This window comes from Danio aesculapii, chromosome 19, assembly GCF_903798145.1.
Source record: "Danio aesculapii chromosome 19, fDanAes4.1, whole genome shotgun sequence".
Classification (NCBI taxonomy): Eukaryota; Metazoa; Chordata; class Actinopteri; order Cypriniformes; family Danionidae; genus Danio; species Danio aesculapii.
Window position 1 is genome coordinate 41,973,352 of NC_079453.1, and position 16,069 is coordinate 41,989,420.

The 16,069-nt window shown below is 37.7% G+C and overlaps 1 protein-coding gene across 1 annotated transcript in view; it reads left to right on the forward strand.

The window, feature by feature from the left end:
• cdk6 (cyclin dependent kinase 6) overlaps positions 1-16,069 on the forward strand; it is an 81,718-nt gene that overhangs the window by 18,341 nt on the left and 47,308 nt on the right. Inside the window, exon 4 of the mRNA XM_056480289.1 lies at positions 6,742-6,909. Coding sequence (XP_056336264.1) covers positions 6,742-6,909 — 168 coding nt within the window. The remainder of the gene's footprint in view (positions 1-6,741; positions 6,910-16,069) is intronic.

The following is a 16,069-nucleotide window of genomic DNA, read 5'->3' on the forward strand; positions in this document are numbered from 1 at the left end:
TTTAGGACAGGTGCTATCAAATCTTTCCTTTGTTTCCAGTTTGAATGCCTCTCAACGCCGCCTGGTTATTTCAGGTCGGTACTGTTGGTTTTAATTTGAGGCATTAATGTTTTGATTGTAAATGACGGTGCCTCTCGTTTGAATAGCATGTTTCGACAAAGGACAACTAGCGTGTTTCGACAAAGAATCATTCAGATTCCACCTGTTGGGTTACTCCTTTGGAGATTACAATGAGAGATTGTGTGACAGGTATATCAAGGTTGATATTTCCGCTTAACTAAAGGGCTTTTTCCAGGGTATCATTCATCATTTAAATAATAATTGCAGCTCTTTACTGCTGTAAATAGTCACTGGGATTGTCTGTATCTACAGAATTTGTTCATGCATTTAAGATCAGGACAAAAATAATTCAGCATGGTTCAAAAGTTATTTATTTGACCTTATGAAATATTATTAGTTTGACAGGACTTTAGTTTTTGAATATAAATGTAATGAATTCTCTGGGGGTGACAGGGTGGCTCAGTGGTTAACACGGCTAGGCCAGTTGGCATTTCTGTGTGGAGTTTGTGGGGAGTTTCTCCCCGTGTTGGCATGGGTTTCCTCTGGGTGCTTCGGTTTCCCCCACAGTCCAAAGACATGCGCTATAGGTGAATTGGGTAAACTAAATTGACCCTAGTGTAAATGTGCATGTCCTGGTCCTCCAGGTTGGGGGTTGAGCGTTGTGCTGTTACGAAATTACGATTAGATGTTACGAAATACCAGCATGGTGTGGCAAAATATCAACTTCGATATGAACTGCTCTGGGAATAAGTAAGAAATTCTGTGGGGGTGGCATGGTGGCTCAGTGGTTAGCATGAGCATGAAGGTCGCTGGTTCGAGTCCCAGCTGAGTCAGTTGGCATTTCTGTGTGGTGTTTGCATGTTCTCCCCGTGTTGGCGTGGCTTTCCTCCAGTTTCTCCCACAGTCCAAAGACATGCGGTATAGTGGGAGTGTATAAACTAAATTGTCTGTAGTGTATGAGTGTGTGTGTGTGGGTGTTTCTCAGTACTGGCTTGCGACTGGAAGGGCATTTGCTGCGTAAAACATATGCTGGAATAGTTGGCGGTTCATTCCACTGTGTCGACCTCTGAAATAGAGACTAAGCTAAAGGAAAATGGAATTCTGTGACGTTAAAGCAGATTTTAAAGCATCATTGTGCCATTTTTCAGGTTGACGTCATCCTTAATCAGTGATTCTAATAGGCTCATTTGCAGTTATGCTTTAAAAAAGTTATGCATGAAATATGGGCACTCATTTCAGTATCGGCCCAGTAAATGTTTAATTTTAATGTTATTGGCTTAATAAGTGAATTATCAGCTAATAAATTAATAGATTGGCAGTGTGGGAGATGTTCATTGTATATAAGTATGTAATGTGTATTTATATAGCACATTTATCGTATTATGTGTAAGCGCTTCACAATCATGAGAGGGGTTCCCGCCCATTTCACCATCAGTGTGCACCATCTAATTGGATGATGCGATGGCAGCCACAGGACAATGGTGCCAGTGCGCTCATCACACACCAGTTATAGGTGGAGTGTAGAGACAGTGATAGAGCCAATTCAGTGGATGGGGATGATTGAGAGGCCATGATGGGTAAGGGCTGATAGAGGGAATTTGGCCAGGACAACTTCTTTACGAGAAGTGTCATAGGATTTTAATGACCACAGAGAGTCAGGGTCTCTGTTTAACCTCTCATCCAAAAGACGGCGCTCACTGGCATTATAGTGTCCCCTTCACTATACTGGGGCATTAGGACTCAGGCCCTAGCAGGGGCTCCTAGCAACATAGTTTTCTAATGTGGTCTCCCATACAAGTACTAACCAGGCTCAGCCCTGCTTGGCTTCAGTGAGTAACCGATTTGGGGCTGCAGGGTGATATGCTGTGGGAAAAAAATTAAATAAGAAAGATGTATACTTTTTCCTAAAGCTTCTTTGTTTTTTGCGAATGAGATATTACAATAAAATCTGTTGTTCAATACTTTATTTATGCTTGTATTTTTTTTTGCAATCAGACAAATTCAAATCAAGAATTGTATATATCAGCCTATAAAATGGTTGTTGGCTGACAAATATAAAATTCATTTATTCATTTACTTTTCGGCTTAGTCCCTTTTGTCATCAGTGGTCGCCACAGCGGAATATACTGCCAACTTATCCAGCATATGTTTTACACAGCGGATACCCTTCCAGCTGCAACCCAACCCTGGGAAACACTCATACACTTCCATTCACACACTCTATGGCCAATTTAGCTTACCCGATTCACCTATACCGCATGTCTTTGGACTGGGAAAACCGGAGCACTCGGAGGAAACCCATGCCAACACCGGAAGAACATGCAAACTGCTCACAGACATGCCAACTGACCCAGCCCAGGCTCAAATTTATAAAATATTATTATATAATATAGTATGGCTGACAAATGTAAAGTTATTGGATATAAATTAAATAATAATAATAATATATAATAAATTATATGTTGGTGCATCCCTACTAGCTAATTTTGTGGAAACCATGATACAGTACATCTGAATCAAAAGTAAACTTAAAAAGAAAATGAAATGTCTCTATGGTTTCTTCTGATTACTGCATTTCTCCTGAAATTTATATTAATAATAAAAAATAATAATAATTTTAACACAAATTTTTGAATTGTATAGCATATTTATTATTGAACCTTGTATTGAGCTACACATGCACAGCTTCTCCTACAAAAGTGGTGCTGGAAATGCACACGGACTCCGTTTGTCATGATAATTAGATACATAACACGTGCATAAAAGGCTCACGAGCTACTTAACATGTGTTGGGAGGAGACGATATGTGTGTTTATCCTCGGGTCACACTTCTAAGCGCTTGTGTACCTTTCCTTTTTCTTTTCACTTTTTGTCTGGAGCCAGAATGGGCCAAGCGTGGACCATTTTAGGCCAAGACAGAGGAGCTGGTAGGGGGTGATGCTGTTTTAGAAGCTCCCAGAATAACAGCCTGTGCCTGAAGGTCTGAGAGGTCATGGCTGGATGGGTATTGAGAAAGGCTCCTTGTTTACGCTGGCTGCCTGACTCTAACACACACGCGTTCCCCCCAGCGCGAGCATTGTGAGGACCTCCGTCCCCTTCCCCTCGCCCTGGTCTGACTCGCGCCGTTTGCAGTTTTCTGCTTGAGTGTGCACCCCATTGTTTCAGTGGTTTTAATCACTCACCAGCTGGTGGGGGAATGAACAGTGCCGCGGGCTCGGATCCATGTCACTTGTGAGGTCTTGGCAGCGGGTTTCTCAGGGGTAGGCCTGCCACCGCTTGATACCTCTGCTTTGGAACAAGTCAAGCAGCAACTGTGAGCAAATGCTCTTCGCTCGGCACTTCCACCCAACTTTTTTATGTACTGCCCTATTTGTTTTCTTATCTGGTTGCCAGTTAGACCTTCTAAGACTGTTATCGACAATTTCTATCAGAGTAAATGGCAGTTTGGTTGCTGTCTTTCCACCCCACACCTTCTTTTTAAAGGGGTAGTTCACTCATTATTTACATGTTGTAAGTTTTTTTGTGTGTTATGATGGTATAATTTTCAGGAAGTACAACTGTTCTAACCTGATGTGCATTGAAATTGACAAATATATATATATATATATATATATATATATATATATATATATATATATATATATATATATATATATATATATATATATATATATACATATACATATATATATATATACATATACATATATATATATATACTTAAAGTGTGTTGAATTTTTATTATTATAATTTTCATTTATCCACTTGTTAAGTCGTGACGCAAGGGATACTGTTTCCGAGACCAAGCCGCTACTCATTTGAATTAAGAAAATATTTGTTTATGACCTCTTTTTAGTCATATCAATCATAAAATTATGGTGTACACATCAGTTTTTGGACTTGCTGCATCGACACGTCATTTAACTCGGCCGCAATCTTTGAAATGCCTCTTGGGCAGTATGCTCGTACATTCTGTCTGAATGGGAAAACATCAAATTCTCGAACTGTTTGCTAAGCTTACGATTACATTACAAATTTGGAATCACCAATGAAATTAAATAACAACCGTCTCGTAAATTTCATTTTTAAAGGTTTGAATCAAACAAAATCTGGATTTTTTTTCAGGATGCCTGAAGTACTGTGCATGCACACTCGAAAGGAACGAGATCACGACACCAACCTCATTTATGACCCCTCTACACAATATCATCCTCTGAATGCTGGGCATGTCAGAGACTAGAGAGTATTTAATTGGTCAAGATTTGATGAGAAACTGAAGTATGAGGTGATATGAAAAAATTGTTGATCGATTTAGGTGAAAGTGACAAACTGCAAGCTTTACATGTTTATATTTGTTTTATAAATGCGAATTTTGTCGCTCGTTTCTGGAGCACACTAGCTAATAGATATCCTTAACACTAAGAGACTGAAATAGATATATTTTTCCTTCACCATATATATTTTAATTTTCACAGGACCTTTAATAAAGAGTAAATATGCATTTGTAAATAAAAAAGTATTAGTGTGGACATGGCCCAAACCAACTAGCCAGACTGACGGTCGTCAGCTTGGTGTTTTCCAAGCTTTAGAATGAGTTAACTAGTTCAAGCACTTTTGAGTTTTCTCTTTGTTTGTTTGTTTAAGTATTGTGGTTTGATTTCATATTGGGCCGCAGGCAGAACGAGGCAGTTGATAATTAGCTATAATTCAGGACAGCTGCAGGGAAGCAGAGGCCTGCGGGGATGCAGCCGTACAGCAGTGTGTCTTTCCTGCTCTGCCGTCACATCAGTTATCAACATCTGCCAGACATGAGCTTTTTTAAAGACACATGCTCAGTTTTTCACTTCTCATTCATATACAGTTGAAGTCAGAATTATTAGCCCCCCTGAATTATTAGGCCCCCTATTTATTTTTTCCCCAATTTCTGTTTAACAGAGAGAAGATTTCTTTCAACACATTTCTAATCATAATAGTTTTAATAATTCATTTCTCATTCCGAATTGGTCACATGACTGTGTAACATTACTAAAATGCGCCATTGTTTTTGAAAGCCTCCATTTTCACAGTCTACACTGCAACACGAAAATGGCATTTTCAAATTTATCGACGTTGGACAGCGTTTTCAAAAAGATACATGGTCTTAAATTGCATATAGACAGAAGGCTGAAACAGAGAGAAAAATATGCGTTTTTAAACAAAAAAGTATTAGTGTGAACATGGCCTAAACCAACTAGCCAGGGTTTCCCTGTACTATAATAGTACGATGCATCGTTTTGGAAAAGAACAATGTAGTGATGAGTATTTCCCAAAACCCATAGTTTCTCTGTTGCAGATCCATCGTTTGAACCACGTTAGTTATAACGTAAAACTTCTATTATGATGCTCTAAACAGGATGGTAACAACTTCTTTAGAGAAGAACCCCAGAATTTCTTTGCACAAGATATTCACACGCATTTAAAAAAAGTCCAATATTAGTTTTGGTAAAAACATGCACTCATTTTTCATATTTATTAAAAATATATGTAAACGGCACATATAGGGCCTGTGTTTCCTTTACAAATATTATTGGGAACATTCCATATTCTATTCTAAAACATAAAATCACCTACAAAAGCTAACACGTATTCTAATCTCATATATAAATAAACAAATAATGAGGCTAATTATTAAGAAATAAAATTTTGTATTTATTAGGAAATGAAAAAAATCCTACTTCAATAATAATATCGATGATGATGATTATTATTAAGTAGGATATTGTTTATTCATTTAATATTTTTTTGAAAAGTCTACTTTTACAATTTGACATGCAAACCACTGCAGAAATGCTCTAACCAACAGGCCCATGTCATATACAGTACAGTTACTTAATACTGAACTCTAAATATACTTTGAAAGCTAATTACACCTAAGAGAGATGACTTTAATACTTTTTTTTTAATTCCAAGTTTGAATGTTAGAATGTTCTAAGCGAATAGAGCATAGGGCGAATAGCTGGGAATAGAACACAGGAACTATGTTTCTAACTACAGCTCCAGAGGTGTAGTTGCAAGCATACAAGTTTGTGACGCAGTTTGGGAATGTTCGTTGGAAGGACGGATTTAGGAAATGCCAAATCAACGAACTATATTTGTAACAACAGAACTTGTGACCTTAGATGTCTAACGATGGTTTTCGGAAACGCACCCCAGACCAATGTTGACCAACAGCCCGACGAAGCCCAATGGATGACAGTACATAATATTTGACTAGATATTGTCCAAAATACTAGTATTCAGCTTAAAGTGACTTTTAAAGGCTTAATTTGGTTAATTAGGCAAGTCGGGGTAATTAGGCAAGTCATTGTATAACAGTGATTTGCTCTGTAGACAACTGAAAAAAACATTGCTTAAGGGGGCTAATAATATTGACCTCAAAAATTAAAAACTGCTTTTATTCTAGCCTAAATAAAACAAATAAGATTTTCTCCAGAAGAAAAAATATTTTAGAAAGAACTGTGGAAAAATTCATTTGGGAAATATTTGAAAAAAACAAATAAAATTCACAGGAGGGCGAATACTTTTGACTTCAACAGTATATTGTATATGTACTGTTCCATCAGATTAAATCCACTTAGGGTTATTAAAATCTAGTGCTTTTATATTTGGAGTTGCTAAGGTCTTCCGGTCTTGTTTTGGCAGGATATGATGTACCAGCTGCTGCAGGGTCTGGATTTCCTCCACTCTCACCGTGTGGTTCATCGGGATCTTAAACCTCAAAACATTCTAGTAACCAGTGGAGGACAGATCAAGCTGGCTGATTTTGGCCTGGCGCGGATCTACAGCTTTCAGATGGCTCTTACTTCTGTGGTGAGTAACTGTGCTGCACAAGAGCCTTATGTTATGACTGTACAAGCATTAATATTAAAAAGTTTTAGAGGATTTAATAAAAATGGTAATATATTTATTATACTGTATATAATAATGAAAAAATATGAATTATAATTAGTGCTGGGTAAAGATTAATCTGGATTAATCACATCCAAAAATAAAGTTTATAAATACACAGATGCATATATATTTTTTTAGAAAATGTTACTTTATTTTTAGATGTAAAATATACACTACTTGACATACAACTGGGATTGGTGACAAGATTTAAGAGCAACAAATAAAAACTTGACTTTTAGTTCATCATTTAGAAAAGTGTCTGTTGAACTGCATTCCAATCATCACAAATACTGCCAAAGACCTATTGGAACGAGCATGGACCCAAGATTCTCATAGAAATCAGTCAAGTTTGGTGATGGAAAAATCATGGTTTGGAGTTGCATTCAGTATGGGGGCATGCAAGAGATCTGCAGAGTGGATGGCAACATCAACAGCCTGAGGTATCAAGACATTTGTGCTGCCCATTATTACATTACAAATCACAGGAGAGGGCAAATTCTTCAGCAGGATAGCGCTCCTTCTCATACTTCAGCCTCCACATCAAAGTTCCTGAAAGCAAAGAAGATCAAGGTGCTCCAGCATTGGCCAGCCCAGTCACCAAACATGAACATTATTGAGTATGTCTGGGATAAGATGAAGGAGGAGGCATTGAAGATGAATCCAATCTTGATGAACTCTAGGAGTCCTGCAAGAACGCTTTCTTTGCCATTCCAAATGACTTTACTAAAGTTATTTGAGTCATTGCAGAGATGTATGGATGCAGTCCTCCAAGCTCATGGAAGTCATGCATAATATCCATTCTTTTTCCACTGCACCATGACTTTATACTCTATACTGTACATTATTTATGTTAAGTGACAAGACTTTTGTCTAAGCAAAGTCAGACCTTACTGTCCTAATTACATAAATCAAAATCAAGACATGATCATATTTTATTTTGGTAAATAAGTGTAATCTAGAGGCCTTTGCCTTTCATATAAGCCACTTTTGATACCAAATGATCAACTAGAAGTCAAGTTATTAATTTTATGGTTCCTAAAACTTGAATAGGCCACAAGACTTTTGTCAGGTAGTGTATATGTATACAACACAAATGATCTATAAATTAAAATCTAAGCAAAAATCAGTTTTATATATTTATGTATGTGTGTGAATTACATATACATAATAAATACATGTGATACACATAAAATATAATAAAACACAAAATATATGTACAGACATATCAAATGCCAAAACAAACTTTTATTTTGGATCCGATTAACTGTGGTTAATCTTTGCCCAGCACTAATTATAATTTATGTATTATTACTGTTATTATTATCATTAGTAGTAGTAGATGTGATATTAAACATTAGTTTTTTACAAAAGTATGATTGTAATGCTATAAGTAAGCTAAAAGTATGACATTTTTTGTAGTTATTAATTGATGAGACCCAGTGTGTCTTTCTCCACCATCCATCCATCTGTCCTTTAAAAGGCTTTTTTTAGGTATGCATATGACACACAGCAGATATATACATTCAAACATATTTGATGTATTTGGTGTATTTGATATATTTAATATTCTGATATGCGATCATATAGACCAGGAGTGTCCAAACTCAGTCCTGGAGGGCCGGTATCCTGCTGAGTTTAGCTCTTTAATACACCTGCCAGGAAGTTTCCAGTACATCTAGATTAGCTGGTTCAGGTGTGTTTGATTAGGGTTGGACGTAAACTCTCCAGGACATCAGCCCTCCAGGGCCGAGTTTGGACACCCCTGATATAGACAAACCGATACCTTGAGCAAGATAAAGACGATAACTAATAAGATGTGTTTGCATTAAAAGTCCACCGATCAGACATATGCCTGGAAATGAGCTTATAATATGTACAATAAATATCTGCCATGTCTTTGGCCTTACAGAGTGGACTAAGTTGAGCTGGAATGGACATGTCAATTTTTATCTTCCCCCCTTTAAAGCCACTTCTCCCTTGAGGATGCCTCTAATATCAAAAGATAGCGGACGCTGAGTGTTTTCTCTTGGGCAAATTCATAAAAATATCTTCTATATATTTTACACGGCTGATTTATCACATTTTTAAAATTTAGTCAAGATGTTTGCTGTGAATATTGAATTTCTGCTATCTAATTATAGTCCTCGCCACTGCCTGTATCACATGCACAGGGGATTGCAAAGAGCATGCTGCATTAACCCACTGTTTCACATCTCATTCAGCTCGCAGATTCTGAATGACTGCCTGCGCTTTCTGTCAGATAAGTGGTTTCGGAGGTTTGTTTGCTGTGCAAAAAAAATGTTTCAGTTCTTTAATAAGGAGCTGCTGGCTGTTAAGTCGTTGAGTGGGCGAGTCTCAGACGGTTCACCTGGGAATCTACCATTAGAAAAATATCCCCTTCGCTTTACCACACCCCTCGCATACTGAGAAACGAGCAAAAAAAAAATGGCGATAGATAAGGCAGGGGGTTGCTTACAGTGACTCTTTGGCTCTCCAGATTAATGTTCCCTTGCCTGGAATCCCCCTTTTTCACCCGCCCTTCAAGCAGCTAAAAAAAATCCATTTCCTCTCTCTCTTGGCAGTTACAGGAATGTCGTTATTGTGTATGCAAAAGACGTGCTGTTATGGCTTTTGGCTCTGCGTTCTATGACAACACTCATTGTTAGCTACTAGTTTGCCATGGTGTGCATTAGAAGACTTGAGAAGTGCTGAATGGACCAGAGATGGTTGGCTGAGTCATAACTGCCCACCAGAAATGCGAATTACGATGATTCAAAATGGACTACTGTTCTCAATGCAAAGAGCTTCAAATAGGCAGTTTGTATAAAGGATATCTGTTTTGCATAAACCATAAAGGAATATCCCTTTTGGGGGGTGTTTTCCACTTCTTTAGTGTTATAAATAACATGGTCTTTACTGATTGTACTACTTTCAGTTAGGGCTGCACAATATTTTGTTTCAGCATCGATATCGCAATGTGCAAATCTGTCACATCGCAGGATCTGCAATGTCGAGTTGAGATTATAATTAACCAGGAACCACAACTCAGAACATGTGATTTTTAAAATTTTTTTAATTTAATTTAATTTTTTTAAGGGGTCATCACAAAGTTTAACCCTAAAAGAGTGAAAGGTTGGCCCCTGGGTAGCGTGCTGTGGTCAGGGACCCATTAGGTGGAGGGCAAGAGGGCCCTAATGAGCCCAGAATGCAAGTCCAGGGAGAGACAAACAAAATATCGCAATGCCATTTTTTTCTAATATCATGCAGCCTACTTTTAATCATGGTAGTTTATGGAGACTACTAAACTCAGTTTCAGACTCTTCCGCCTCAGCTCTCGCCTCATAGATGAGAAAACCGGAGCATTTGAGGGTTGTATGGACCACCCATTGGGTGAACCGAGAGGTGGAGATTAGCCTGACCCTACAAATCTCATGGGTGCAGAGTATTGTTGATCATTAGAATGACTCTGATTCTCCCGGCGGCTTTTGTCCACCTTTGATTGACGGCCTAAAGAACGAACACAAAACACAGTAACGCTTGTTTCCTGCTTATTGCCATTTTGGAAGTATTAGGTGCCTTTTTTCCCCAAAGTAGACTCTTTTTGCACTTTTGAAGTGAAATGTCCAGTGCATGGGACTTAAAAGGCATTCAGTTTTATTCAAACCCAACAAACTTGAATGTGACAACGTTATGTTCCATTGGTTGTTTTATGCGGTGGAGCAGGTTGAAATTGAGATGTCAACCAAATGTCACTAAAAGTTATTGCTGTTTCGCCTTTTGAAAATAATTTCATCTAATTCTTTAATATAATTGTTACGAGAGATTTAATTAAAGAGTTTAATCAAAGAATTTGATTAAGAGATAAATGACTATCACAAACCAATACCTTTAAACGATAGCTCTCCGCACTCTCTGTATATAACTTCTGAATGGCTTGCTTAAGCAACCTTCACGTTTTAGCTTTCACACGTTATTGAACTGTATTGCAACTCGCAAACAAATCATTTCTGAGTTAGTTGTTTACGAAACGTAATTGTTAGGAAAGGCTTTTGAAACTTCTGAATGAATCAGTCTTATCTGATTCAGAGATAAATGATTCTCACTGGTCAGTTCTTTTAAAGAACAATTTTCAGCATTACAAAAAGCCAAAGTGAGCCAAAAAGTGCCTCTGCAGAAGCAGTCGTGCCATTTTACCTTCTGCAAGTTCTTGAACCACTTTATTCTGACTCTGTGACAAGAATCACACTTGAGAGCTGGTCTAAAGGAATCATTCAAAAAAATGTTTGATTTAGACTGTCTGAACTGTGCAAACCTGTTAGTCTAATTCACAAACAAATGATTTGGGTGATAGTTGTTTACGCAACTTATTTGTTAGGAAAAGTTTCAACAAGTTTGAATGACTCTGACATATTGGTCAGAAGAAGTCAGAATTATTAGCCCCTATAGCCCATATTGGTCACTTTAAAGAATCATTCTTTGTCTAAACAAAAAGCAATTGCAATATACAAATGCTCCTGAATGGTTTGCTGAAACAACTCTAGCAGTTTAGCTTCTACCCGTTTTGGACAAGAATCGCACCTGAGAGCTGTTCTAAAGGCATCATGCAAACATTTTGAATCAGACTGTTTGAACTGTGTAAGCTGATTGGTCTGATTAACAAACAAATGATCTGAGTTAATTGTTTAACTAAGTTGTTACGAAAGACAAACTGAGTCTGAATGAATCAGACATATTGGTCTGGTTCAGAGAGAAATGACTCTCAGTTCTTACTAAAAGCAGTAAACGGCATTTACGGAAAGAGCTTTTAAGCTTCATTTTAGCTTCTTCAGGTTTTTGAACCAATTTGTTTTGTCACTTTTTTGACAAGAATAACACCTGAGAGCTGGTCTGAAGGAATCATTCAAGAAAAGTCAGAATCGTTTAAACAATATAAACCCGGTTAGGCTTAATCACAAGCAAATAATTTAAACAACTCACAAATCATTTGTTACAAAGGACTCACAAAACTCATAACTTCCTGAGTCTGAATAACTCAGATAAATGATTCACAGATAAATGATTCTCGCAGGCTAAAGAACAATGTTCAGTTCAAAAATGCGACAAAAGTTTAATCTGCTGATGCAGCTGTGCAATTTTAGCTTCTACAAGTCTTTAAACTGATTCATGACTCCTGCTTGATTATAATCGTAGATGAGTGCTTTGCATTTCAGTGCAAGGTGAGTTAAGTTTTCAATGTTTTTATCGCAGCTTGTGTGCTGTCAGAATAGGGCTGGGCGATTATAATCAAAATCGACATTCAGAACCTATAATCGATCAAATTTTTTAGTTATTTAAAAAAATTACTTTCCCTTATGCTTGTGGAGGCACATGACCCAGCTCTGTTAAGGCTGATTTGTACTTCTGCTTGGAGCGCACGCATACGGTCCAGTGCAGCCTTTGCATGGTTGCATACCCGTGCACCTCACAAAAAATGTAGCTTCGGCGCAACACATAGCACAAGCTCTGTTATTGGTTGGTTTGGTATCGGTGATGAGCGATGCTGAGAGCTGCAGGAGAGCAGTGAGCTCTTTGAAGCAAGTGTTTACAAGTGTCAAGACCCATAGAGGAGCTTTTGTTTTGTGTTTATCTTATCATCTAAAGCTGTTGCATATCCGCCGGTTCTCGCCTCTAAATGAGTTTAGCTTCTTGTACGTTAAGTATAAATGCACAGCTACGTGCAAGGCAGGCGCCATGGGTCACGGCGATCACTCAACGCAGAAGTATAAGCCAGCCTTTAAAGGCTGAGGCTGATTTATACTTCTGCTGTCACATCTGATCTCTGGTCAAGTTGGACGACGGACCCATTCTTGAGCCTTAAGGCTGATTTGTACTTCTGCATCAAGTGATCGATGTGACCCACAGCGCCTGCCTTGCGCACAGCTGTGTAGTTATACTTCTGCATGCTGTTTGTGTTGCTCTGCAATGACACGTCTGATATGCTAGCTGGCAGTAGGTTTTTATGTTTCTCTGTATCGAGTTTCTTCATGGGTGTTTTGTTTTTCTGAAGGATACCTTAATGTACAAGTGGCTTAAACTCACTCATTCAGACGCGGAAACTGGCAGACATGCAACTACTTTAACCATAAGGTAAATACTAGGGATGTCCTGATCAAGTTTTTTTGTCCTCGAGTCCAAGTCAGAGTCATTTGATTTTGAGTATCTACTGATACCGAAACCCGATCCGATACTTCTGTAATACATAAAAAAAGAATAAAGAAACAGATCCAGGATTTTTTGTTTAATTCACCTTATTTTAACAAACAGAGCACTTCTGTGAGGTAGCTTGAACAATCAAGTAATAAATACCATCAATTCTTCACTTTTGGACTTTAGTGCAACAGTAAATATATGAAAAAAATTTACTATAAAAACAAATAGCACCTGAGCTTAAAATACCCGACAGACAAACCCAAATTTACACATCTCACAGTTTGCTATGGCAATGTTGTCGTTATCAACTTTATAATACCTCCAGACTGCAGACATACTCGCTCTTTCCGCTTCAAGCTTCTTCCGTGTTCTACTTTGTCTGCATTTAACCAATAGCGTATTTGCAACAAAGTGATGTCATGCCGCACGCGTTGCTGTTTCTGTGTGAAGTCAAGAAAGAGGTCTAACTCTGTGCCACCACATAACAATAGATTTGTTGAAAAATTATATATATATATATATATATATATATATATATATATATATAATTGAAGTCCTGATCCGGAGGTAACGTTTGATTCCGATCGAGTCTGAAATCGCGTGTTCAGCTAGATTTCCGGGTTTGTCTCTAGGACATCTCTAGTAAACAAAAAACAACCGTTTCCATTTGGAGCTATTTCACAGGAATCCACACTTGTAAATACTCACTCCAACGGGTTCGTGCGGCTCTCAGCCTCGCCACACTGGTCACAGCTACCAAGCCGATCAATTACAGAGCTTGTGCTACATGTCGTTGCGATGTGTAGTTACATTTTTTTGAAAGGTATGCTTCAGTTTCGATGTCAGCCACAGCCGATGGCTATGCCACCGCGCGAAGGCTGCGCCGGACCATGGGTGTGCGCTTGATCCAGAAGTATAAATCAGCTTTTAATTTGCACTACATTGACGATAATTGGAAGCTGCGCCAGAGATGCCTTGAGACGGCATATTTTCCCTTACATTAAAATTATTATTTACTTTAAAATATTTGTTTACAGAAGATGCAAGAAATGCACTGTTTAAAATATTATTTACAGGATATACAAGAGCTATTTTATTTAGAAGAGATACTGCTTATTTTCTCATTTTAATATGAAAAACATTGAAAATAAAAGTAATTTCCAAAAGTGCGAGTTATTTATTTTCATTGTTTTGAAAGAAAAGTTTTAGGTAATGTTTTAATTTCATTTGTTCATCATTGACGTTTTAATAAATAATCATAGATCGTAGAAAGTAGTGTGTGTTTCCTTCAATTATTCCATTCCAGCTCAACTTACAGCACTTTCCTTCAATTATTTTAAAATCAAGTAATGCACCCTTCATTCAAGAATCTCTCACTTGCAATATGTGAGCATGTTTACTGTACAAAACTTTTAAGTGAACCATGAGGGCAAAAAAATTAAATAAATAAATAAAATAATCGTTCATTAATCATTATCAAGTTGAAATGTTTAATTAATCGAGATTTTGGGCCAAATCGCCCAGCCCTACGTCAGAAGCTGCACTTGACACTACAAAGCATGCAAGCTGTAATATAGCAACACTGTGTGAGGTCGTAATCGATTTCAGCCTCATACTTTATACCAAATGGGGTTATTGTAGAAATAAAGGCAGCTGGGATTGTCCCATGAAAGCGATTAGGATCCTGCTCAAGCAAACATCATGTGCACCGCATTGCTCATGAAATTGGATTTAAGGAACAGCAGGCGAATGCCTCAGATCATTTATCCTCCTGATTGTTGTACAATTTTTACATCTTTTAAGTGTTAAGCAAGCATTCGTTAATCTATTGCTATGCTTCTTCGGCAAGACCTCCAAACATTGAAGGCGAATAGGCTCGTCTGCTGCTTTTATCAGCTTATAAAACATATTTACAGGCCTCTCTGAAATAGATGCCATCTGCAGAAGGGATCCAGAAGTCCAGGCCGCTTTCGGTGGGTTTGTGCTTTACAAGTGGCTGTCGCGGCTCAAATTGTCCTGAGATAAAAAAGAATCCCTCTTTTCCGGCAACCGTTTTTCGGCATACCACAAACTTCATAACAGTCTGTGCTGTGGGAGTCCTGTGGGCCCTGTCACTTCCTTCCCCTCTGATGGCAGAATGAATCCCTTATGTTTGTAGCACCTAGTGAGCATAGCTAGCTAGACCCATTTGCAAACCAAAAACATCCCACAATTCTGTGGTGCTGAGTTTCAGTGAATAATATGAGTTCAGATATGATGCAGACTGTGCCATTTTGAATCGAATGATTAATATAATAATTTATTAAAAGATTATTGAACAATTAACTTGTATGTTCTACCTGTTTAAAGTGATTCAGAAATGTAAAGCGATACCAGTAAGTCTTCAATATTATAAGACGTGAGAGACAAGGTTAAGAGACTTTGAACTATGCAAACCGAATAGTCTGATTCACAAACAACTGATCCATATAAGTTAATTCTTTAAATTAAAAAGTACTCAAGCTCATAATTTACCATGTCTAAGTGAATCTCTGATGTTATTTTAGACTCAGGGATAAATGACTCTTATGAGCTGTTCGTTTAACGAATCATTCTGATGACTTACAACTTTGAATCCTTCGGACTGCTCATCTTTTAGCAACCAGTCTTATTCATGAACAAATGATCATTATAAGTTGGTTTGTTAAATTAAAAGTACTCAAGCTCATAACTTGCCACGTCTAAGTGAATCACACATAGTGTTTTAGGTTCAGATGAATGACTCTTTTGAGCTGTTCATTTAAAGAATCGTTCCGATGACTTACAACTTTAAATTCCTCTGACTGCTCATGTTTTAGCAAGCGATCTGATTCACAAACAAATGACTATAAAGTACTGATTATTTTGAATT